Source organism: Prinia subflava, chromosome 1 (assembly GCF_021018805.1).
Source record: "Prinia subflava isolate CZ2003 ecotype Zambia chromosome 1, Cam_Psub_1.2, whole genome shotgun sequence".
NCBI classification, from domain to species: Eukaryota; Metazoa; Chordata; class Aves; order Passeriformes; family Cisticolidae; genus Prinia; species Prinia subflava.
In genome coordinates, this window is record NC_086247.1 from 140,432,269 (window position 1) to 140,459,546 (window position 27,278).

General features: G+C 38.0%; 1 protein-coding gene across 18 annotated transcripts in view; it reads right to left on the bottom strand.

The window, feature by feature from the left end:
• The window catches only part of PARD3 (par-3 family cell polarity regulator), a 452,827-nt gene that overhangs the window by 144,953 nt on the left and 280,596 nt on the right, over nt 1–27,278 (bottom strand). For 11 of the 18 annotated variants that reach the window (XM_063415024.1, XM_063415071.1, XM_063415018.1 and 8 more), the window contains 5 exons: nt 20,694–20,844; nt 13,172–13,361; nt 8,181–8,332; nt 7,097–7,141; nt 641–868 (listed from right to left, as the gene is read on the bottom strand). In XM_063415024.1, coding sequence (XP_063271094.1) covers nt 641–868; nt 7,097–7,141; nt 8,181–8,332; nt 13,172–13,361; nt 20,694–20,844 — 766 coding nt within the window. The remainder of the gene's footprint in view (nt 1–640; nt 869–7,096; nt 7,142–8,180; nt 8,333–13,171; nt 13,362–20,693; nt 20,845–27,278) is intronic. The other 7 variants (XM_063415010.1, XM_063415109.1, XM_063415061.1 and 4 more) reach the window with 3 other exon arrangements.

Sequence of the window (27,278 nt, forward strand, 5' to 3'; positions counted from 1 at the left end):
TTGAAGTAATTTACCATTCATACTATTTTCATTCAATATGAGTTGTCATTTTACCAGCCCATTCTTACATAGTTCAATAATGATAAGGTTAGCTTTGAAGTGATTCTTTTATGTTAATGACATTCTCCACATGTTGGGTCATACTTCAGGTTAAAGAACTGAAAATGTAAATGAATGCCCATTAGGGTGGGTAATAGCTGATCATTAACTTTGTATTTTATTAGATCTGCCAACCTTACTCACTCTAATTAAAGGACAGTGATTTCTTTTTATCCCCCCAACACTACAAATGTACTATTTCAAAGTTAGATGCCTATATTTTTGTAACATAAATAGTGGGTTTGCCTTTCTGCCTAAATTTTTTTTTTAGTTTACATTAGTACATTAATTAGCCATCTTACAGAATATTTTCATAGCAATTTAAGTAAACATATTCCAAATAATGTTATTCTCTTATTTTAGAAAGGAAGAAAGCTGCAGAGTGTGATCTGTTAAAGCAAATGAAGTGAAAAAGCCTAAATATTGATGAAGTTAGTTCTATTCTTCTAAATTGTAAAATTATGTTCTATTACTTTAGTCACTTCCTAAAGGAACTAACCTATGCCATTAACACTCATTATGTAAATAACAGTTTACTTACAAGTCTCCATGCCTTCATCATCATCATCTGCTACAGGTTTGTCGTAGGATTTGTCAATGGCAGCTCTGAAGCTTTCGTTGCAGCCGCGTCCCCGGATGATGCGCGGGCGTGGGCGGTGGAAAGGGATGTCCCCGTTCAGAGTCACCTCAGCCACGGCTGTCTGCAGGCTTTCCAGCGAGCTGGACTTCTTCAGACCCAGCGAAGGCCCCACATCTCGGGTTGGGGAACCTTAGAGATTTAAAGGGGGAAAAAAACGTAATTAGAATTAGTATTGAGAACAGCATGCTTGATTATGCATATCCATCCTGAAAGTCTTTGGGGACACGCTTAACATTATTCACATCATCTCTCAATAATCTGTAGGGAATTCTCCACAGATTTGTTGGTCTCAGAAGCAAATGAGTATGTCAAGTCACAGTCAGCTAAACCGACAATGTTAGCTATGACTGGCTTTTCAAATCACTGAAGGGAGACCAACATCCATGGCTATAGTTTTACACTATTTAAATTACAAAGAAATCACGGGGCTTTAAAAACTTAGCTCATACAACCAGCACAGATGCATATCTAATGGCAACTAACAAAACAATTAACTATTTTTGGTTTGAGCAGAAAATTTGCTCTGTACTAGCAACTCATGAACAGAGAGTAGATTATGGGCATGAATCCTACTGTGTTTAGTGTAACAGTCTTGCAAAGTAGTCTGACCTCTAGCTTTGTCTGAGTTTTAAAGACTTGCATCAAGTTGCTAACAATTTCATAATTAAATGCTTCTGAGAAGCATCAACTGACTTGCTCAGATTTTGTGAAATTGCTTAACAACAATCTATGGAAAGAACCCAATAAAATGGGCAATACCAGTTACCCAGCTGGAAAATAAACACACTCCTGGCAGTCACGAGGAGTGACTGCTTGGGCATGAGGACTGACTACAGCTAGGGCTGAGGGCAGCTCTTATCACTGCAGCATGTCCAGAGATGTGCCAAGGAAGCCTCAGGCAGGGTTCTGCAAAAGCCTTTCTCCATCCAGACTTTACTTCTCAGGTTTGTGGGTTAAATGTATATTCTTGGTTCTTAGACAACCACTCGTACTGCAAATCACCTCACAACTGCACAGTTAGATCTCATACTAAAGTTAAAACTGGAAGAGTCTTTCTAGGGAAAAAGAACCCCACCACATTTTATTGATTTTATTCAAAAGTGCAAGTACAGTCTTAGCTAGATTTTCTATAGGACTTGGGACTGGAAAGATGAGGTGGGACAACAGCATCATGGCTACATTTCCTGAAATTATGAGACCAGAGCCCTCACCTATAATATGAAATTCATACTTTTTCTCTACCCAAAGGGACCACAAAAAGAATTGTTGTGGCACCTCAACAGTCCCAGGTGGTAGGTTGTTATCCAGTTGAGATCAGTATCCCTATCTGGCAGAAATAAATTTCACACCACCACTGAAAGCCAAGGCTTGAATCCCCAGGAGTATCAAAACTATGAATAGTACATTAGTAGGCATAGGTGAATAAAGGTGCAATAAAGGAAAACTACCTCTTTTAAGTATTTATCTCAGAATAATACCAAGTTCTGAAGATGATCCCTATTCTGGTAGATATTAGGAGACAGAAGGGAGACAACATCTGTCACTGCTCTTTATGAAAGGTATGTGAAGTTACCTTAAATTGGGGAAAACTGCTACTGCACTACTAAAACTATTCAGTATTAGCTGGGGAGAAAAGGGGGCTGTTTGTCCCCACAGAGGAGATGCTGAATAGCAGCATGGCAAATTTTCTCCACATCATTTGTTACCTTGGTAGGAGATGAAGCAAAGCAGTGAATGCTATCATTTTCTATTCAGCTATTAAAAGTCTGAGCAATTGCATTAAACTGAAATCCCTCAGATCAAATAAATTCAAACAGCAACTGTCAAAGTATTTCCCTTCAGCTGCCCTACTGATAAGATTAACTTGTGAACAGAAACAAACCCAAAATCTACCCACCCAGGTCTACACAGCTCCTGCAGTTTGGTTCCCTCAGCAGTCTGTAGTCCTGCTGTTTGGACCCTTGGTCAGAAATAAGTGCACCCCAACAAATGAGAAAATTTATCTTTATGAATTCCCACCTCCTAGAAGAAGCCACCCTCTCACACACAGCCTGTAGTTATTAGAGGGCTGAGGGTTGTGAGGATGGCTGGGGCAGAGCACAGGGCCAGCTGGGACCAGGGAGGGTTGGTGGCTTCCCAGCTGTGCAAACAAGCTGCAGTCTGGAATCACCAAACTTCTGAAAATGGCCCAAAGGCTAAGGTGAGCGTTCTACAGAACATTTTCTTTGCTAAGTAAAAGCACTCCAATTTAGACAGTGCCCTGTAAAACTGTCCACTTTCTAGTCCATGGTCAAATCTGCTATTCCTCCACTCATGCCTGCAGTACACAAGAAATGACACTTTATTTTGCTTTTTACATTTCAGGATTGTACTTTTTTTCTTGACTATGAGACAGAAAAAAAAGAATGCAACATCTTGGAGGGAAAAAAAGAGGAAATGGGACAAGCATATATAAACCAGCTGTTTGACAGATCCAGTTTCATATACAAAAGGAAAGGGTGTCCTCTTACATAGCAACTTACTGTAAACTTCCTTACTCCACATTCTGCTTTGCAACCTTCCAAATGAAATGCTCATATATCTTTTCCTAATTACTGAGTGGCTCTTTTTGTAAACAGTAATTATAAAGAAGGCATTTATGTGCCCATTTGTGTTCATAAAGAACATTTAAAAAGTTCCATTTCCTGACACCCAATACAGATCTCTGTGAGAGCTGTATTTATGTAAGTTGTGTTTTCCCAAAGGATATCCCATCTGGGATATGACCTAATGTTGAGTACTGTAAAACTAATAATGGATTACATAAATGATAAGAATATTTATTGAATTTGGGTGGCCATGAACACAAATGTCAACAGGTTGCAGAATCTGAAATGGGGAAATCTCCTTTCACAAGCAATTTTATCAGTGTGATCACATAGCTATTTATATTTTAATGCCTTCACTATCTTCTATGGCTACTTCATAGCAAATCTACTACTCTCAAAATATACAGTTAGGTGGGCCTGTAAATTGTGTGTTAAGAATTTATTACTAGAATTCACCAGTCAGAAAGTCAGTTGTTTACCCATAATCTGGTAAAAACCAGCAAACTTTCTTTAAAACGGATTCTGTTTAAAATTTATGAGCCACATCAAAACACTGTTTTCCAAACACAAAAATGTCAGCATTTTCTTGCAGCCTTTACAGCATTGGTGGTAATCATCAGAAGCGTTATCTGCTCAGAATGAGTTCTACTTCTATTCTGACACCAGAATTTAAAGTAGAAAAAAGGAGAGGAAAAGACACATCTACCTAAAGCATATTTATATGACTGAGGATGAAAGGGTTTCTTTTATCATTTTTAAAATTTGAAGTTTATCAAAATCTCCCTTTTCAATGATTTTCTTAACAAATATCCTTTGAGGTAGACTCATCCCTCTGTATGCCAGCAGTCCTCCTGCCGTGACTGCCACCATGCTTCATCCTCCCAGCTCAGCAGTGCCCACAGCCTGTCCATCTCCTGAGGGCTCTGTGACCTGCCAAGCACAGCCCCTGCCCACCACACGTGCCTCTCCCCTCCCTGTGTCCCCAACCCTTGGGGACAAGGGCCAAGCCCTGCCCTCCCAGCCTTGCAGGCACCCCCTGTTCATGTGTGACTGCGCAGGTGCCTCCCCAGGGCACAGACACCTACGAGACACGGAACACACAGACACCACAGAAGCCTGGGTGCTGCTCCCTACCCCAGCCCTTTGTTTCTCCCTTGTGCTGACACTGTTTAACAGCTCACTGTGCCTCCCCTTATCCCACCCTAAGGTAATTATTAGTACAGTGACACAAATCCGCTTGGGCGATTTGCAAAGGCAAAGCCCACGGTGTCAAGCGATACATGGTGTTTTGTCCAGTGGCTAATTTTAGTCTATAAAGCAAATTTTTCATCAGCACATTCCTTTAAATCACTTTTAAATGACCATTTTTTTTTTCTTTCTGAATCCTTATTTTTATGAGCTGTCAAGCGGAATGCTACCTGCAACTGATGCCAAAAACTTCTCTGGATTTCATTAAACTGGTTTTGCAAAGGCATAAAGTCTACTTTCTAAACACTTTCTTGAAGGACATTATCAGTGAGTTTATTTACTTAGTAACATCTGCTCTGTTACATTTGATAAATTTTTCCATTTCTAATTCAGTGCAGACACTAAGAGATTAACACTTCCTCTGGGGAGAGGAGGGCAGGGCAGGAATACGCTAAGAAACTGCATCAAAACAAGTTTAATTTTGATTCCATTTAATGAAAGTTTAATTAAAAAGCATTGTGTAAAAATAAATCAATAAATAATTTAAATAAATGTTATTTGATTTTTTTCTTTTTCATTTCCATAACATGCACATGGAAAAATAACCACCTAGAGCTATAGTATGCCTGGGACTCTACAAATGAGCCATGCTCAATTGCTACTGAATATACTTCTAACCTCTAGGATGAACTGTAAACACTGCAAGGATTAGGTACTTCAAGTGAACTATAGAAAGAAAAATAATTTAAAAACTATTACAGTAACCAGGGCTGGAGAGTTCTGTGCTCTCCTTTTCAGCCAATACCATTAAATCCAACTGTGATAGTAACAGAGTTTGTTTTTTATCTTTTCTAAAGTAAATACATGTTGAAGTTTTCTGGCTTCTAGAGTTCATTAAAGCATAGTTCACCACACATTTGAAACATTTTTTTTCTTATGACCAGACAATTTTTAAGCCAAACTACAGTAAGTGGTTTGTTTAACAGCAACATCCATCATCAGTAATGGGAGATATCCAGTGTTTATATACAAAACCTGGTTAAAAGCACACAAGATAAATAAAATAAAAGTATAGCAAAAGGTGTTCTCCTCTTTTCCAGCCATTGAAAAATTTTTCCAGCACATTTGCTTGCACAAAATATGTAACTGCCTAGTCCAGATGGCATGGTCATGATCTTTCACCCAAGTTGTCCAATTTGTCTCTTTTTTTGGAATTTAATCCAGGTGTTATACATAGAGGAAAACTACACCTCAATTCATACCACCCTCTACTGATACCACAAAACCACTATGCACTTTTAAAACCTAAGGATTGTATTTTACTAAAACACGGGTTTTACACCATTATAATCACATCCCATTCAATTACACAGGTTAATAAGAAAATGAAAAATAATTTACAATAACTTTGAGTTTGGTCTTTAGCTTGTTTTTATGTGAATAATGCTCAGAGGTGAAGGCAGTTCCTAAGCACCAATTATTAACACAACCATTAACACAATTCATACATTCACACTCTGATGGCTTTAATCCTCCAAAGCATTCATACATTTTGATTTTGTTTACTCATTCTTTTTTGCAAAGCTGCAAGTCTGTGGCCATACTTTGCAATGTTTTAAAAGCTAGAAGACCTATCTGTTCAAATAAAAATTATATTTTTATCACTTGATTACTTACAGCTTTTCGTTATACTCATGTTATACCATCCAGTTAAACAGAGATGCAGTTGTGAATTAGTAAATGTAAATTCTGTATGGAATGCATTACTCCTCAAATCATGCCAAAATAAGTAATATTTTCAGGTTAAAAAGGTGAATTGTTCCTAATTAGAGCTAAGTAATGTTATGGTGTCCTCTGGATCTAGCCTAATTAAAATAGCATTCCATAGGTCAAAAGCTAACTTATATTAATAAATCATAAAGGTTCATAATTGCAGTTGGTGCATTATTTTAATTACTAATAAAAAAATATGCCTTGAAAGCTATTTCTCATTATCATTTTGTGACACATTACAATGAATGGTATGGGGAAAAGATTCTATTTACATATTCTTTTGCTCTGTTACAGTGCTCACGTTTCATCTCCAAAAGCAAATCAACTTGCACAAATAATCTTCAACTCAGTGCACAACATATATCTGATGACCACTTAAGGCAAAGGCAGCAGTTTTCTAATTAAAATAATTATTTTCAAGCACTGTGTTAGCACTGTAATAGCCAAACACTCGACTCTTCTAAATCATCTCTCTGTGCACTATAGTTTGAAGCTAGGAGGAGATTTCCCAAGGTTTTTTGAAAGAACAAAAAAACCCCAAACAACTGTGAATATTTATGAGTTTAAAGTGTAGAAACAGGTGTCTGGCTACAATCACATGCATGACCTGGCTGAATATAGTACTCTAGATACTTGTCTCTATAGAAAAATTTTCTTTTTCTGTGCGACTTGATTATTCACAATAGAAAGCAGCCATGCAAGTACTGGAATATTCATGTTTTCATGCAATTTGACTGGCAGTTCTGTAATTGTGGTAAGCTGCTTTGACCAAGGTTTCTATAGCAACAGCCTTACTGTCAATTCTTACCTGTTTTCTGGTCATCCATTGTACTGAGCTTAGTCTCGTCAGCTACTGTTAAAAGGTAAATGCATAACGGTTAGCCCAGTTAGTGCCCATGCCCCACATGCACTCAACATTCCTTCTGGTTTGCACATTTCCTTGTCAAGTTAGGGGACCTTAGAAATGTCCTACTTCATGCAAATAAACTGCAAGAGTAAGCAAACATTCTGGTGGAAGTGGCAGCAAACCAGTAACCTTCATGCAGTGTCAGTCATGTTCACATCACAGGCAGGTACAATGTGTTATTGACACGTTAGCACACGGCAACCAGTCAAGACAAGGGAACACCTCCAACCTGACTGAGGAAGTTTGGGAACTAGGGACTGTAGGCAAGACATTCACAACTATTGTAAAGGGGGGAATTGCATTCTATTTTATTATTCTGAGTAGGGAATTCTGTGTGTTCAAACCATCAATACTCAATGTTTGAGGTTACTAGAGTCTGCACTTCAGAATCTAAATCCAGTGGCAGAAAAATTGATGGGCTTGTTAGGAATTACTTATTCTCAGTTGGTTTATCAGTTAAAATGATCACTGCGATTGCCTGTCTTAGCCCCTGCTACTTCATAGGGCTTCTGATATAAATATTAAAACTTGGGTCTCAAACAGATGTCAGACTAGGTCCCATTCTCTAATTCTGAATTCATCTACAAAATGAGAGACTACAAAGGACCTATAAGGCTAACTGCATTATAATCATGGACTGAGAATAAACCCAGTTATGCAGAATCACAGAGTAGTACAGCTTTACACAATTATTCTCTACAGATTGGTAAATGCATTTTTCACCTCCATTTTTAATAAACATTGTTTACTGTGTTTAGGTATAACCATATCTCCAGAGGGCTATGATATTTGAATGTATGGACATTTACAAACAACAAACAACACCCAGGCCACTTGGCCATTCAAGTTAGAATTTTACTACCCACAAGTAGACATTATGTGCAGTACTACTGCACATACACAATCTGTTTGGAATTATAAAATCTATATACTTACAACATGAAAATCAGGTTCAAATAAAAAAAATTGAAAAAACATCACTCACTACCTAGATCCATGCTTTTGGATTTTCGTGTTTTAACAAACTCCAACTGACTGGCATCTGAAAATTGCTTTGTACGCTTTTCTGACATGCTCTGGCGTCCAAAACCCTCTCGCTGGAAGGCAAGTACTGGATCAACATCTGGACTAAGAGTGCTGTAGGAAGGGAAAAAAATCATGCGAACATTTGTCAAGATCACGCAACCTTTCACTCTTCAGAGAAAATCATTTATTTAGCACGTGACTTCTACCAACCATTAAGTGCACAGTTTTAAATACACCACTGCAAACATTCAGTTACACACACAATGGATTTGTTTCACTGCATTAAGCAATTCTAATTAAAAAGTACCAAGAATTTCACTTACAGTTTTAACGAAAGACATACACACCTGGTGCACTATACATATTCTATCAGGACATAAAGTCCAACACAGGAATTATTTGTGGGAGAATAAAACAGTTATTTTTTCTTCCTAAGAAACAAATTATTTTCTATTGATAGAAACTTATCTGGTTTGTCTTTTTCAGAAAATGTTTTTAGTAAAGCATAAATAGACAGTGTCCTGCCTGAAGCCCAAGAACTTTAAACTTCTTAATTTAAAAATTTTGCATTAAAATTTCTCTCCATATGTGAAACTTCTTGTAGATTTTTCACAGCTTCACCTGTTTTTGGCTTGGCTATGACAAACAACCATATATTTACTCATTGCTTCCCCACAGAGCAAGCAATATTTGCCACAATGGATCCACCACCAAATCAAAAATGGGGGAACTGTATTTGGTTTTTGTTTTTTCTTCAGGTTTCTGAAGTGACCTCAGCTCACTTTAGAAAGTGAGCCAGGTTTTCAGTGAGCTGCCTCAGAAACATGCTGAAGATAGATTTATTAATGGTGCTCAAACACTGGCAGAATCCTGAGTGCAAGAATACAGGCAAAATTTGGTGTGCAAGCTAAAAACATTTTTTCAAAAGGAAAGATTGCATACTGCTAATAAACAATATGAAAGGCAATTCACAGAAAGATCTTCTGGCTTGTAGAAAAAGGAATAGTATATAGATTTCTGCTTCAGCTGGTCCCAAAAGAAATCAAAAGCATAAAATACTGAAAAAACAGTAGGAAAAAACATATGTTTTTGGAAAATACTATTTTTGGAAAAAATAGTATTTTGGACCATTGTTATCTATCCTACAGGTAAATGATGCCTCAAAATCCCCTCTTTGAATATTGTTGTACTTCAAGATCAAAAAAGTCGAATATTTTGTCACTGAGATCTCTAAATGGACCACTAAATGCCACTCAAGATATTGTGTTTAGTACCATGTTTCTAAAGAATTATTTTTACTGTAAGGGTTAAGTATAATACACCTCTCATTCCTAGTGAGAAACAGGCAAATAGTGAATTTCTGCAAAAAACAACTTATACTTTTAAATTCTGTAACATGCATATATTTATGTATGGCATGTGCTCTAATTTACAGAAGTATCTTTGATCAAGAAACACCTGGGTATTAGGCAAAACAGTGAAAAGGAGGTAAGGAAAAGTTTCCAAATGCACAAAGTACTATAAAGGATGAAAATCACTATCATCATTACCAGGCAGCCAAAAAAAATTCAGTCTGGTAATGGCAGATTTACAAATAATAAGATATGTGCTTGTGACAGGCATCTAATACTTCAGTGTGAGCAGGATCAGAGCTTATGTGAATAAAGCCAATGTCAAGTGCCTTTTGACTTTAATGTTTCTGGCTCAGGCTCATAATGTTTTACATTTAATTACTGCAACTATTTCAGAGATGTCTGCGCAATTTAGCAATGTTCTCAAGCATATGCTTAAAAGCTCTGATGAATCAGAGACCATACTCAAAAATAACTATTTAGTCCTAACATTAACTCCCACAAAATAGGGAAAAAATTATCTCCACATGATAGAAAGATAAAACAGACAAGGCCAATATACACTTCTAGCATTTATAGCAGTGCAACACGTAACTGAGTAAGAACCACCTAAATCTGAAAACGTCCTCCAAAGTGACTCAAACTGAACTTACAGGGTTTCAACACCTTTCATAATCAGATCATAATTGACTTTCCCAAGGCCACACAGAAGTTTCTGGCTCCTTGCTAGTCAGCCCTGTCTCTGAAGGCCAGAAAAATGTGGTTTTACTAAGTGAGAATTTTTTTCCAGCAACATCTGTTAGCACAGGCTCATGCTTGCTAAAATGACTGGCTTCATCTTGCTGAACAAAATGTATCCTGTGACACTTTCTTCAAAAAAGGTGAACTTATAAAATTATTTGTTTTGGCTGTATGCTTCTTTTTTCACACAAGCTTGCTTTGATCCACCTATATAAAACTTTTAGTAGTGCAGAATATCATTTCCATGTAAACACAGCACACACTTACATATTGAACTTGAAGTCCTAAGAACAGACTAAAACTCCAGTGTCAAATATCACTTGACAAAGGCACCCCAGCTCCCACAGAGAGCAGTAGGGTCTGGACATGGCATCAGCAACTGGGAATTTGGGAGGCTGGAACCCAGCATTTCCACTGGCACCACCTTTAGAGACTTTCTTTCTGCTTCCCTGATGTGTCACACCTCCCTTCCACAGATACTTATTAAGGGAATTATTATTACATGTTTGCACAGCATCCTGCACTCTAAAGGTGGTACTTTGCACCTTTATTTGAGCCTTATGTAGAGTTCTGAATTTTCATGTCCTGTTGGACTTCTATTATTAATGACCCATGAGTGTGTTTTAGTAATTAAGGAAGGAGTGGATCACAGGAGTCTGAACGCATGTACATTGTCTAAAAGTATTCTAAAATCCCCGTGAAGAGCCACAACTGCAAAAGCCAATGAGCACAGAGGAGAAATTAATGCCCCTAAAAATGCCTCATTTTAATATTTTTCAACTACATCAATAAAAGACAGAGGTGAATTTAGTGCAAGTCATTAAGCAATGCCAAATACAATTTACTATATTCTAGAATATTTAACAACTAAGATTTCTGGAATGACAGCTGATCCTTGAAAGAATGTAACCGTCTTCTGACCCTCAATGTTATTAAAATTCCATTTATTAATCCTGTCTTATTGCCCCTTTGTTTTCATAACATTTTCATCAAGGATTAGGGAGATATTGTGAGGCTGAAAAAGCTTACATTTTCTTCTGTGATTCAGAACAGCTGCCATTCTTGTTTGGATAACCCTTCATCCATATTGTTAGTTTTACCCTTTGTGCCTTCCAGCAAAATCATACAATGCACCTTCGTTTTACAAGTCTTCTTTCATCCATTAGCAACAGGAAATTATAGCAACAATCTAATTCCATTGCTATTTACTTTTTTTACAAATAAAATAGATTAGATACTAAAGCACTACACTGATCTAACTCTTTTAAGTGCCATTGGATCTGAAGACCTTTACAGTTTCTCACACACACACTTTAATTTTTTTTGGAGTGTGATCAATTCTACAATATCTAATTCCTGGTTTCTTTACTGTTACTTCATTTACCAAGAAGTGTATGAATAGCAAGACACACTGCAGAAGTCAATGTAAAAGCATCTGCAGATTTCAAATGGGCTTTAACTTTATTTCATAGGATTTTGCTCACATTCAGCTAAAAATATTCCCTCAGAAATAAGGTATTATGTGCAGGCTTGAGTACTATTCTGTTCTATTTAAATGTGTCAGAGTCTCAGCTCTAAAAGCTTTTACAAAAGACAAATGGACTTTTCATGGACCCAGATTACAGGTATGACTTGTCCATAAGAAGAACTGCAACATCAAAAAAAAAGGGTAAATGAGAATGAAAAAATTACATTTTCATACAATCATTAAAACAGAGCTTAAAATACAGAACTCAATTCCTGGATATAAGATGAAATAAACTAGTTTAAAGCAAAGAAGAAGCTGACAGGTGCATATCAGCCAGCAGGTGCTATTGCTGTTTTATTAAGATATTGCTGATACATTCATAACCGGCTCAAGAGACAAGAAAAATAAGAAAATTCATGTACTTCACACCATTTGTGGTAATTATCTAGCTTCAAGAAGTAGCAGCATGCAGAGGTGGGCTTTTATTTTGCTATTACTATAGATAATTACAGGAATTGTAAATTAAATCTTAGATCTGTATTAATTGTACTAACTAAGCAATAAACAGTATTTCTTTGCCAGGAACTTAAGCAAGTCAATAATGGAGCTCAATGCATTTCTCATTAAGGCTCTTACGTTAAAATGTGTTAAAGGAATTGGAGAGTCAATCTAAGACTCACCAAAATTAGTTTTATCATGGGTTAAAGATATAAAGTTACTTTCATAGTTTTAAATGTGGAACTGTTACTTGCCATAGATTTAAATGTAGAGCTATTAGAGAACATGGTCCTTGCAAATCATCTAACAGGAACAGCAGTTCTTCTCACATAATGAAGAAATCTTAACTACCTCTTTTTGCACAGTCATTAACACTGAGGCAAAACAAAGAGCTTTAACCTCAAAGTAGATTTAAAAGATTAGACCACTATTAGGAAAAGCAAGGAAGTATACAGAAGTATTGAGATACTCCTAGATATACAATGGAATATAAAAATTAAATCTTTGTTTTATAAACTTTGAAATATTTACAGTGAGATTTACAAATTACAATTTCCAATCAGTCTTCCATCTTTCACAAACGCAAGTGTTTAAATTTTGCTAAGTTATTTTTTCACAAAAGCTTGGTCAGTTAGCAATTAAATTAAAATTAGATCATCAAAATAACACAGCTATGTACTAAGTAACATTTCCACAAATATGCTTTAACACAGCACCAAACAGAAGTATTTGTACAAACTTCCTCTCTGACACAGGGACAATTACCAGTTTGAAAATAGTAAAATCCAAATGTGGCAAAAAAGAATTAAACTAGCATTAGCCAAAAATGTAACTAAAGGAAAAGATGCAACTAGAGCTCTCTTTTTTCCTTCCACTAAACCATGCTCTTACCAGTCTGTTGACTCATTAATTGCAGCTTTGGCCCATCCACCAGCATCAACAGTGCCAAACCCGACATCATCATGGGAACTGGATGATGACTGGTCAGAGAGATGAGGAGGAAGGACTGACAACCTGTCATCTTCAATAATGACAGTGTCATCCTGGGGCATGTTCACTGTTGGAGACAGCTGATATTTACCTGGACAAAAAGGAGAAAAAAATCCAAAACTAAATAATGACAGTGTGCAGAGAGTGCCTTGAAAAATATTTCATCACAGGTGATAAAAAGTTATGTTAAACTGCAGTGCTACTGATAAGAGTGACACAATGCAGATAATAAAATTAATTATGTCTCACTTTGTACCCATCTTCCTGTGCAGAGGTCTGAAAAGTGATGCACACCAGTTGTTTCTGTGGCCTACTGCAAGACCACAGGGTCACAGAAGGGTTGAGGCTTGGAAGAGACTTCTCTCCAGGTCCAACCCTTTCCACTCAAGCAGAGACACCTACAGGCATGTGCCCAAGACCCAAACAAATTGCTTCTGAGTACTGCTTCTGCACCACCTCCCTGAGCACTCTGTACCACAGCATGGTCACCCCCACGCTGAAAAAGTGTCTCCTGATGTTCAGAGGGAACCTCCCATGTTTCTGTCTGTGCCCATGGTCTCCTGTCCTGGCTGAGGAACTGCTCAAAAGAACCTCTCCCAGAAGACACTATCTCCCCTTGTATCACCTTGTTTGGTAGAAACAAAGAATGTGTTCCACAAGGACTAACAGAGACCATCACTTTTCCTGATCAGCCTGGTCCTCATGAAATGAGAAATTGTTCAAGTGATGCTGGGAAGAGGACACATGCAAAATTTGGAGAACTTACCAAATTCTATTATCAACAAATTCAACTAAGTTTTAACGCTTTTGTTAAAACACTTAAACAAGAACCATCACATACATGATAGGGACTAGACTCAGTACTAATCTATTCAGTGGCAGACTTCATCAGGTAAATTTGTGAGAGTACAAGTTAAAAGATGATATGATCTTACTAAAACAATTAGAATTGTCACATCTCATGAGAAGAAACACACTAGCTTAATCAACAATTAAATTCAAAATTATTGTAAAACTATGATGCACCAGAATAATGTATCACAAAACTTCTATTTCCATAACTTAAACTGCTTCTATGGACATAGCAATTATTTCCACATTTTACTTTCACTATAGATATGGAAAAATGTGAATAATTAGGGAAAAATAAAGTTTTCCTCTTTTTGGTAGTTATCATCACTACCTTTGCATGCAATCATTAATAAACAAACAAACAAAACCCCATGTGTAAAGAGGTGGCTAAAATCCTCACTGCACTAGATAATACAAACAGTAATGTTTCCAAAGGGGGGAAAGGTGGCTTCAAAAGGGATCATTAAAGAAGGCTGAAAAAGAGGCTCAAAGAAAAAGTACTGCATGATGAACATCTCATCACTGTCAAACTGAAACAAATGTATGCAGTTTGCATAACAGCTGATTCTGCCCAGCAATAGCTCCTTTGATGGACAGGTTAATGTTTAGCCTGGTAATGTACTTCTTTCCAAACATAATGCCTACAAGACTGTTAACTCTGTAGTTAATAATGTCTCCAAAGAACTGATTGTGGAAAGGTATAACCTTATGGCATTTGGCAGATTGAACTTCCCATTTGAGAGGCTACAGTAACACTTTTAACTTTTCACTGCCCTTCTTTATACCTGACAAGGGTGAAGACTGACATTTTAATAGTAGCTTTGGAATTTAGGAGAAAACCCATCTGACGTGTCTGTGCTTTTCATTGCAGATGAAGTTAAAAACAGGTGAAAGGCTTCACCTCCAGCAGATGGTTGGACAAACCTCAGCACTGGACTCAATACATCCTTTGTAGAGAACTCAGCTGAAGTGGACAGAAAAGATCCCTGGAGAATTAATTCCGCAAGTGTTGTGAGAAACCTTACAAGGAAACATCAAAGAAACTTCAAACCCAGTAATCTTCAGTACATTTGACTGATCTACAAATCTAAGGCATTGCTCAGCCTGTCTACAAACCTCTTCAAGAAAATAATTTTCCCTCAGGCTAGAAAACTGCTATTTAGACTCTGTGAAATTTAGCCTCTGACTACACTTCAAGTCCAGTTTTGCACATATTAATTCAACTTCAGTGAGGTAATCTGTAATAACATAAAGTATTTCGGACACTGTACTAAGCAATGTAAAACATTCTCCCTTTCAAATGTTTCCCATCTCAGGATTATGATGCTCAAAATTTTTGGACAAGATACCAATCTAAAGAAGCACAGCCTGAGGACCACACCAAACTATTGGATAAGAAGGGTTCCCATCTCTCTGTGCAGAAAAAGAAGCCTCAGAGCTCCAGCACCAAATGGCTGGTCTCCAGGTCTATGATGATTTTCATCCTAAGGGAAAAATATGCCAACTAGCATATTTCAAAAAATATTATACACTTTCAAACCTATTATATACCTATAATACACCAGAAAATAGTTTGTACCTGAATTAAACCACCAACATAAAGCACTCCAAAAAAAAAACCCCTGAGTACACACAGTACACATGAATAACAGGTTTATTCATGAAGAACTAAACTGCTCCATGTCCTTTCAAATCTTGAAATTGCCTGAAGTTCAGTTCATATGTTTGCTGGGATAACTTGGTTCCCAAACTGACACTGCATTGTCATGGAACTTTCTGGCTTAATCCTTGTGCTTTTGCTATTGCTTTCTCTTTAAAGGATGGTCTACAAAATCTGTTAAACACTCTCACCCTATGTTCAAAACCCAGTATTACCTTACGAACGACCCATGAGCACATTGATGCTGTGGGATTCAGACCAATGGTACAACAAGTGCCTGGAGAATGACTAACAACAGAAATTTCTCCACTGTATGCAAGCCTTGGATTTCAAGAAAGTGCTCAGATCTGTCAACTATTGTAGAAGAGCACCCCATTTCGATGAGACTGCTGGCCAATCAACTACATTCTGATTGTAAAGGGTTATTTTCATTTCACTGAGACACACACTCTACATCTCTAGATAATTTTTTGTCAGTAGGGCTTCCTCCTGATTCTACCCTTAAGACAGCAATTATTTATGTGGAGAAGAGAGAATTTCCTGCTGTGTAGGAACCACTAAATTTTACAAAGTTCTGGGGGATCTTTCAGGATGAAAAGCAGATTTAGTGCAAGAGATTGTTATTCTGTATACCCCTGGATAAATAACTTCTATTTAGTCACTGTTTGCAACAAAACCCACCATGTTCATAAAAAAAATATCAGCAACTAGAAAAAGGAGATGAAAGAGGACTTTCTACTAAGCTGTTTGTTGAATAAGAATAATTTATATAGATAACAGACATGTATTTGTGTATTGCAAAACTCCGGAGCACAGTGCATGCTATACAAGAATGGTATGTCAGAAGAAGACTTGAATTTTTAATTATAGAGTCAAGCAAACCAGTAAAACACAGCTGTTATTCTGAATAATATGCACCCTGGAATTATTAAAATAAATAAATATAAGGGTTTATTACAGCCTTCTAATTCTTAGAAGACCCAATTTATATAAATAAAATATCCCATCTCCTCCAAATCAAAAGTATTCCCTGAATACAGAAAGTTGTATCTTTTCTCCATTAGAAATTTTCAGTGAAATGTTATCAAATGAAAAAGCGCAGGAAAATCTATAGTAGCAATAACCACCTAGAAAAGCAGATCAACATGAGAATCATCAGAAACATGGAAAGATTCACATAGCCTTATTGCAGTAAGCAAACATTATTTTACATAATTTAAATCACATCCTAAAATTGGTATTTTATTCCCACTCTCACAGCAAGGCTCTGACAGCCAGTTCTTGCTTGTCAGTTATGAAAGAGTAAGGAAATTGTCTTAAATACTTTTCCTGAAATTACATTAATGGTATTTAAAAAAACAAAACACTCTTAAAATCTTTGTTCCAACTTCAAGCAATGACTGAAACAAGCAGGCACCTTCCAGACTTTGAGATTGTTACTTTTGAATAGTCTAACTTAGGAAGGAAGAAGACTCAAACCCATCCAAGAGCAAAAGCAGCAGGAACACTTACTCCTTCATCTGTGAAAACAAACTGCCATCTCCTCACTAAAAAGTACTGAGGTTTACACAGTTAAATCCATTGAGGGGTAAATCAAAAGACATCAGATGATTCAGAGAGTTCATCAGAGGGCTTCTTGATATGGGTTGAGAACTCAAGGGATGCAGGTCTGCATAAAGCACTCCTCTGGGCTTGTTTTCATGGGGAGGACTGGTGTGGGAAGGTACAGACCTCCAGTGCTCTTCATCCAGATTGTTCTTAGGACTAATCCTCACTTTTTAGGCCAATTTTCAAGAGAGGAAGAGTCATGTAACACCACACAAACATTCTCAGGAAAATAAAAAAAAGCCCTGCTTTCTTTCTCATTACCAATGCCAAAAAAAGACAGGGATTCCACTGCATAAAAAGCGACCGAGTCTTAAAAATGTTAGCTATTCTGAAACAAGCAACTGCAGCTATCTCTTCCAACAGGCAAGACCTCTCTGTTGTATGGCACTGCAAGAAAATCTGCACGTGAAAGATTATGAACACTGCATTTTTAATATAGCGGTACTGGTTCAGAAAAAATTCAGAAAAAATAGTGTACTAGAAAACTGACCATTCCCCAAAAACTGGGTTTAAACATCATAGGTATGTGAAGCTGCTATGATTACAGAAGGGAACAGTCTAATACAATGGAAAGACCAGTTTTTAGTTACATGCCACCAGACCACATTTACTATGAGATTCAGGGACAATTTGATATTCCACTAAAGTGTTTCCAATACACTAAGTGTATTCAGTGGACTAAAGTCACAACCAACCAATTTTCTACACAGTTCCTGGTCCCTGAAAACAATTCAGAAAAACAATGATTCACAGGAAATCAAAATATTAACTTCAGGTTGTAAGAAACTTAAAAATGAAGGACAGAAATTTTTTTTTCTGCCTATGTATACGATGCAAAGGTATCTAAAAGATGTTAAGAGCTTTGGAATTTTTTTTTTTTTTTTGTAGTTTAAACATCAATTACTGGCTACTACTAAAGGGATGATACCAGACAGATGAACTACCAGTTCAGTTCGGCATGGCAAGTGTTGTGCTTCTCTGATGTCAAAGTTCTCTTGGGTTATGTAACAAAAAAAAGAAAAAAAAAAAGTGTATTCTATTTCATCTGTTGAAACCAGCTGGGGAGATGTTTTGTTTTTTTTTTTGCTTTATCTCTTGTATCTCCAGGGGGAGGAGGGTGGATGCCTTCTGATAATAGGCCAGCTGTTAAACCAGGTGGGGCAGTGTTTCTTATCTCTTCCACCACTGTCCACCCTCTGGGGATATCTTCTGTTAATGGGCCATTAAGGCTCACCAGTGTCATGACACATTGCACCATCCCATTGTGAGATGCTCCACCCAGTGGGGAGGAGCCAACTGTTCCTACCAAGATAAAAACTGAGATGTAGGAACACCAAGCATCCTCTTTTCCACTGGATTCTCAGAGTAAGACTGGACTCATCTCACTGCTACTACAGGATCATCTCTACTCCAACAGAACCACATCTGTCACTCCAGGAGGATTTATTGGACTACTCCAATACCCCGACCAACAGGGTGTCAGGTCACATTCCTGACTCGTCAGGGTTTCCTAGGACTTTTGTTTGTTTGCTTGTTTTTTCTTTTTATTACTGCATTTGCATTTTTAATATTCCTAGTAAAGAACGGTTACTCTTATTCCCCTATTTTTTGCCTGAAAACTCCTAATTGCAAAATTATAATAATCTGGAGGGAGGGGTTTTACATTTTCCATTCAAAGGAAAGCTGCAGTTTTGCCTTGACAGATACCTGTCTTTCCAAACCAAGACAAAAGTAAACTGCATTGCTGCCATATGTGCACCCAGACTCTCTCAGGGTTCCTTCTCCCATCAATGGGCAACGTGTTTAAGTGATAATTTGTTAACACTAATATGAGCTCTGTGTGTAAATCCTCTGCAGCACTGATGGAAAAAGCAGAAGGCAGTGCTTTGTAAATGTTTTATCTAAAGCCTTGACACCACAAGAACTAGTTCTTTCTATGGGAGAGTAGTGCTAAAGACTTCAAATTATTTTATCACTCCTTAAATTTGTTGACAAACAAATACAATTTTTTCTCATTTTTTCTCTTTAAAAGCATATGACTTTGGGTGACAAGGCTTCACACTGCCTTGATTTTCATGTGCACATTTTTTCTTCCAAGCCACACAAAATAAAGTGCAATAGAACAGAATATGATATGTTTCTAATTACTATTGCCCAAATGCACAAAAAAGGACAGAAGACTTACTGGAAGAAATACCCTAAATAGCAAACTTGTGGATTTTCAGAGAATTTAACAACAATCCTATTTTGCTACCACGAAGAAAATGCAAACCCCAAAACACAAATATTATTTAAAAAAGAAAACCTGGGGAAAAAAACTAAATCCCAAATAAAAAAATACAGGTTGAGAACTATATACAAACTGTTGACTGGAAAAGCCTAAGTTGCAGATTAATTTTCTAAGGCTGAAAAACTAATCTAAACCAATTGAAAATTAAGTTAAGCCTTACTTCGTATCAAATTTATAGCAGCATACTCTAACACATTCTATATATCTAATACACAAAAAAAAAATCTGGATTTAATAGCCATGTCTTCTTTTTAAAACTTGCAAACTCAAGCAAGCAATCATCACGTCTTCTGTCAGGTGTTATTTTCATCAAGCTGCCTTTTGTGTTTAAACTTGAAAATCCTTTCAAACTAATCCCATCCTAGTCACTAAATCCAACCACTCCTGTGGCAAGGCAAGTCTTTATTACGTAGCTCTGTACATCAGAAGTTGAATTGCTGCAAAGCAAGTGCTAATAACCTCATTATCCACTGGGACCATGCAGATGGTAGGGCACAGAATCTACACAACGGATGCTTAAAATTACTTATGAGGTTTTAAAATTGGTGTCCCACAAAGAAAAATACAAATAAATTAATAAGTCTCCTAATAAGCATTAATAGATGCAAGTTTGCCTTACTTATTTTTGTATTTTAGTAGGACTGAAACAGAGGAGAAGGAATGTTGAAAAAAAATTATGAATTCCCACGAGTCACTGACTTTGATGCAACATGGAGCCTAGACCGACCAATAATTTATTGTCCCAAACCAGACATTGAAAGACCATGTTAAATGCTACTATTATTCATTCTATGACCTGTCACAGGATACAAAATTCACTTTAGAATCCCAAGTTACCTTCTTCCTCACATTAACTATCCAGAAAGCTTGCGCAGAAGAATTTTAAGGCACGTTTTAAGTTGGTCAGTGCAACCTCCATGCTCCCAATTCCCACATAACACATTAATCACCCTTCAATGAATCACAGAGAGAAATAAAAACATGCCCTGCTTAGCAGAGCTGCTTCGGCTCACCCACTATCCTGCCCAAGGCCACGTTCTTTGTGGGCGACTCGCTGAGACCCTCGATCCCGCCGTAGAGGGAGTGGGAAATCCTCCGCTCCCGGTCATCCAGCAGAGTCTCTATGGGCAGCTCCGGCCCGGAGGGGCTCCCAGGTGATTCCAGCTGCAAAGAGAGGGGAAAATTAGTGCCCGGGGTCCCCTTAACCACATGGGGAAACTGCAACAAATTGCCTAAGGCCTAGACCTGTCTGAGCACCAAATGAGCTAGAACTCCTCATCCTGGACAGAGATAATTTGCAATGACAGCTCTGCCTAATGACCAACTTTCTAACCCCTTCACACAACACCCCCCACGGTGCCCTGTCAAATTTCAAATCCTTCAGCAGAAAATTGGTGAAAAAACCCACTCCATTTTGGTGTCTCTTTGTTGGATAATTTCTTAAACAGACAGTTAGGCTGTTTTCAATACCATCAGCGGACAGCTGGGCCATCTTCCACACATTAACAGCTGAAAATAACAAGGCCCTTGTCAGGAGCATGGAACACTATTTATTTGGAATTAGGCTGCTGCTGCCACAGTGGTGCAACTTTCTTTGAAATGAAATCATCACACTCCAAAGTTTTGTAGTGAGGAACAAAAGAAAAAAAACCACAAAAGTTGTGAGTCTTCACTATAATTTTATTTTTGAGTTTTTTGCTCTGTCTTTCCTGACTGCAGAGTAAAGAGGTCTTACATGCTTCATTCAGCCTGGAAGCTCCTCTGATCTCTTGCTGCACAAAAAGCAGAACTGGCAAGACCTGGGGTGCCCTCCACCCCAGCCCTCAAAGCCCTGGAGCTGCCAGGTCCCCTCCCACCATAACTGCAGCCAGACTCTCCAGGGCATCACAAGACAGATGAAGTATGTGGTGGAAGTGACAGACACAGGCTGCTTGGCCACGTGCACAGGAGAGCAGAAAGGCTGCATATACAGCCTCCTGCACATCCCAGCTGTTCTCCTTCAGAAGACTGCCCTGAGTGTCTTCCCAGCCCAGCCTTTGCTTGCAGAAACTGGTCATCCCTTGTTTTCCTACAGCTGCCTCTCAGATTTTTCAAGAGGACAGGAAAAACTCACGTTCTCCTTGGTGAGCCCCAGAGAATCAGAGCTCAGGGGAACGCAGCACCCATGAGAGGCAAAGAAAATAATTTGGTATTATCTACTTGGACTTAGCAACCCCATCAGCCACAGCTCTACTGTAAGCATAGCACCTGGGAATGAGAAAAATGAGTACCTGTGTACTCACAGGTCACTGTGGATGCCCAATGTAGCAGGGCCCAGTTGCTCCCTGCAGAGATAAGAGACTCCCCACACCATGGCCCAATCCTCACACCATCCAGCCTTCCTGCTGCCCCTGAATCTCTTGGTTCACCTGGGCTCCAGCACCTTGCTGTCTTCTCAGTAATGCTACCAAGGCACTTTGCCAAGACCACTAAACCAATTCACCTGAACATTGTGAGCTGAATCAGCTCTATTAAGAAATAAACAACTATTAAAAAATAGATGCATTTTGTAGAAAAGTAGTATAAACTCAGCTAAGTCATTAGCTCTTCTCACCAACACACCTCTTCATAATGAAGCATGTAGTTAAATCTTAAAAAGTGTCCTTACACAAATCCCATGGCATTGATTTCATACATATTGAAATACAGTGGGAACCAGATACTGAAAGATTCTGAGCATGCTGGAAACTATTTGCAGCCACTGGAAATGCTTATTCCAAGTACTGCCTGATCTCCAAACAAGCACGAGAGGCGTAGTTCATCGTTTCAGGAATTACAATAACAAGCAACATGTTTGTCGGTTGTTTCTTCTTTTTCAAACAGCTGCCCATTATTAATCCCTCCACCCGCACTCCCCAGACAGCTAAGAAATGTATGCTATGAAGGAGTTTAAAAGTCTGCTTCAAGGGCTGCACAGCACTCGTCCCCCCTCTCCCCAGCAGAGGCTTTGAAGTGAGCCCACGGACGGATGGCTCCTGACACGCGGGCGCTGGCGCAACGCCCGGGGCACAGGGGTGGAGGGTTGCGAAACGCCGCGTCACGGTCAAGGAGACCGCCATCAGCAGGCCACAGACTCTGCAGAAATCATTATTTCTGTTCAAAGCCATCATCTGCTTAATACAAATGAGATATTTAATGAAGTTCCAAATTGTAGACTTATCTCTCCCAGTTTGATAAGCACCGGGGAGATTTACTGCATCGGAGGGTCAACACAATTACAATTGGAGGCACGTCAAGCTGCAGGAGAATAATAAACTTGCAGTGCAAGTGAATTAGCCTCAATAAGGTTCAAATTGTGAAATGAGGATTTGTTTTATTAGTTTTTTTAAATTGCAGATTACAACTGACAGCTTTACTGAATAGTAAATTAAACAATATTTGTAGACTCTGTTATAAAGGAATCTAAGGCACATTTGAAAAGAAATGCTAACTTCTGAAACACTTTACCAAAAAAGAGCATAGCAACATTAGACTGCTTGAGAGCTTAAACTTGCATGATAAAGGTACTAAATTATGAATTACCCTTTATTTCACTGCCTTTAAATAAGGTGTGAAAATATCAAAGTGCTTTGGGATTTATTCTCCCAGTGCTATATTGATGACTTTATGTAACAAGTGTCCAGCTTTTAGTGAGCCATATCACACAGTCCTTCTTAGTGTGACAAGCCATCAACTTTCAGACTCATTTGTAGAAAGATCTCAAGGGATTTTCAGAAAGACACTGACAAGAAGATGGTTCAGAAGCAGAGAAATAGATAGAAATTCACTCCTGGTAATACAGTAAAGTACAGAGTAAATAAAAAAAATAGCAGGAATGTTGCATTTATACGACCGTGTTTTGTAAAGTGGATCACATATTTTATAATTTCCATGAGTAAAACTTTTTCCATTTCTAATTAGCATCTCAAAAGATGGGTTTACACAAAGGCATTGACAGCCAGCCACACAAATATTTTACAAAAGATACAATACCTTTTATAGAACACCAAAAATTAGACAACTGGCTGCCACAAAAAACCCTCAAAATGCCTTTTCCTACACTGTTAACAGAAAGTTTGTGCAAGAAAAAACCCATAGAATTTTGAAACTATGTTGTGGGCAAGAAAAACAGTCCAACAATCCAAAGCAAGATTGCAGTTCAAATAGACTTATTCTTCATGATGCATTTCTAATAAAGAGCTGGAATTACACATTCTAATTCCTTCTACTAGCCACTCTCAGTGTGATCTGGTATAATTTGATTTGATTAACTGATAAAGAGTGGGTAATATAAACAAAGCTGTACAAATTCCTAGCTTCATTAAAGGACTGGTGAGGAAAGAAATCTGTGTGGCAACTGGCCCCTATCAACAGCTGCTGGAGCACCCTTTGATGTGCCAGTTCAGAGTCACAGACCAACTGAGGGTGGATGAAACCACTGGAGATTATCTAGCCCAACCTCCTGCCCACAGCAAGGTCTGTAAGAGCAGGTTGCACAGTACATACCCAGGTGGGTTTTGAATATCTTCACAATCAGACTCCTCAAACTCTCAGGGCAAGTTGGGACAGTGTTGACCTCTAAGGAGGACTTTTTTCTTTTTATGTGTAAAGAAATTTCTTGTATTTTGGCCTGTTGCTTCTTGTCCTGGCACTGGGCAGCCCTGAGAAGAGTCTGGATCAGTATTCTTTATTAGTTCTTTATTACTCTTGTCAGGTATTTATAGACACTGACTGGTAAGATCCCCTGATCTTTCTTCTCCCTAGACTGAAAAGAAAGAGCTCCCCCTCTGGATCCTAGCACTGATTTATACTAAATGATCATATTTGTAAAAATGCAATAAAACCTCCCATACTACAGATTGCCTGTAGCTCCTTTTCTCTCCATTCTCTTAAATTAAAAAGAGAAGCAAGATTAAATGTTTTTTTAAAATAAAAAAGGTCTCTACCCTGACCCTTTGTCATTCAGATAAAAACCAGCTGTTTGCTAAAGCACTATCTGTACTAGCTAGCCCAGCTGCTGCTTATCTAGATGATAAAAGGACAAATAATGAGGTCCCTTTTACTTAAACACCACCATCCATCCTACATGAAGTTATATATGTAAATATGAAAAAAGTTTATGCACAAGAAGAGTGCCAAAATATTCAAAGCATAAACAAACTATTTTTTAAATGAAACAAGAATCAGAGTCCCTCCTTTTTCCTTCAGAAAATAAATTATCCAAATATAGGCATGCAAGTGTTACGGGTGTTAAAGAAGTCAGTATACAAATTTGCTATATATGACACTGCATCCAGAATGCTGAAGCTCTTTTTTGTCACCCAGAATTATTCTCCAGGCTTCTTTTTTCCTTCTTATCTGTGTACTGTGGTTAAGATGTCCAAAATACTACAGCTTCCTTTTCCAACATAGATACTTTTAAAATACTACTAGTCTGCAAGGCATCAATATCAAAGGCATTAAATAAACAAAGTTTTCATAGGACTGGACTAAATTTTCATTTTCTGGGTTGAAAACTGGCTAAAGAATTGGACACAAAGAATGATCTTCAGAATGAAGGAGAGTTGTAGATTCCCCTAGGAATCAGAGCTGGGAATAGCTTAAGTTGATGAACAGCTTTATCAATGAGTTGGAGATGGGAATGAACAGGGAAATCACTGTCTTTGGAGAAGATGCTAAAGACTTTCTGACAGTTAAATTCCAAAAGGTCATCACAAGACTAATCTAGTGAGAAAGAAAAAAACAAACCTGTCACATAAATTTCAATGTAGGTAACTAGGTAATGCATGCAGGGGAAAATGATGCTGAATATTTTATACTTGCACACATACTGGAAAAGACGCTTGCCTGTTTCTTTTGTAATGAAACCACTCATTTGCAAAGTCTCTCACTGATCTATCAGTCAATTTATTTCCTGAATGATGAGGTCCTTATATGGTCTGGAATCAGGACTCTGTTCCACAGTTTGATCAAATGGAGAAAAAAATGAACAGACATGCATGAAGAAATTTGGGGATCTGCAAAGCATTTGCAAACCTTCATTTCAAGTAGGTTTGGCAAAATATTCATTCTGTCAAAAAAAGAAAAAAGGAGGTGTAGACAAGAAAATCCCCTGAAATTTCTCATTTTGAGGAAAACGGTGATGCTCTCTCACTTAATGGCAGACAAGTGCTGCTTGCCTGTGACATGAACAGAGTGCAGACGAGCAATCTGTGTCTCTAAGCTGTCCAGGTTGCAGGACTGAAAAGCACAAGATTCCAAAAGTAGCAATTACCTTTATTTTCTTGAATCAGCACATGGAGCCACCAGCTGCAGGGATGTGCCTGGCAGTCGTGCCTGAGTTCTGAGCACATTCTGGCGATGCAGCAGCCAGCTGTTTGCCCATACAGGCTAATCATAACAGCATCACTAATTAACACAACATGGCACAAGGAGCTCCTCTATTTCTCCTTAAATCTGAGCAATTTAAAACATTTCAACCCCGAGTTAAAGATCTAAAATGCTGATGGCTGCCTCATCTGAAAAATGAGGTGTTAAAAATGGGCCATAAATGAATATCAAGTCAATATTATTGTTATTCTCTCCATTTTTCCCACTGTTTTCACAGCTTTGGAAACGTGTCTTAAAGAGTCTCCCTGTGCTTGTGTAGGAAAGTTGATGAGTTAACACACAAGACTGGAAGCTGACAACACAGAACAGAACAGAATGTTTAACTTTTTTGAAATGGGGAGCAAGGGTACCTCAGATATAGACAAATCCCAAATTAAATGTTTTTGCTACACTAATCTAACAACATCCATCCAATATTCAGTGTGTAGTTTTGTCTGAAGTGGCTGAGATATTAAACAGTTTTGCAAGGTTTGTAGCAGTGCAGCTTGCAGAATTCTACTTTGCTGTACTCTGTATAGACATAATGCAAACAAGAGAAAAACTCAGATGCACAGCTTTAGCTTGGAGTTCATTCATAACTAACACTCCATGCTTATATCAATATTTACTACAAGACAATTCACTTGAAAACCTGGATGGATTACACACTATCTCCTGGTGAGTCAATGAAAATTCTTGCGACAGGCAAATCTTCAGCAAAACCACAGCAGCACAAAATCTCTTTTTACCTTCTGGGAAGTTTGTGGTCTCTTTTGACACTAGTTATGGAAGGGCTGATGATATAAATTATCTCTTCCCTCCCTCTCTGAAGTCAAGATAATACTCTTATGGTGTTTATGTACATTTATATTGTTACTATAATTGCTCTGAAGGCTTAGTTTACAACATGAGAACTTCTGAAGCTGTTTGAGAATAATGATGACATGGGAAAGGAGTATCTGAGGTCACTTCACCAAGTTTTGAAACAGTTTCATGTTCAAGAAGCCAAAGCAAGCACTCTGACAAAGACAGTGCCTCTGCAGCAGATCAGAAGCAACTGTTCCTGCCTCTCTCAACCCAGGACAACAGAGGCTGAGCTGTCACTCACTTCTAGACAGCAAACAAAGCACAAAAAGTACACTAAAATCCTAGTTTAAATTGAAACATGCAAAAACAACAATCTGCAGAACTGTGCTACAAAATTAATTCTC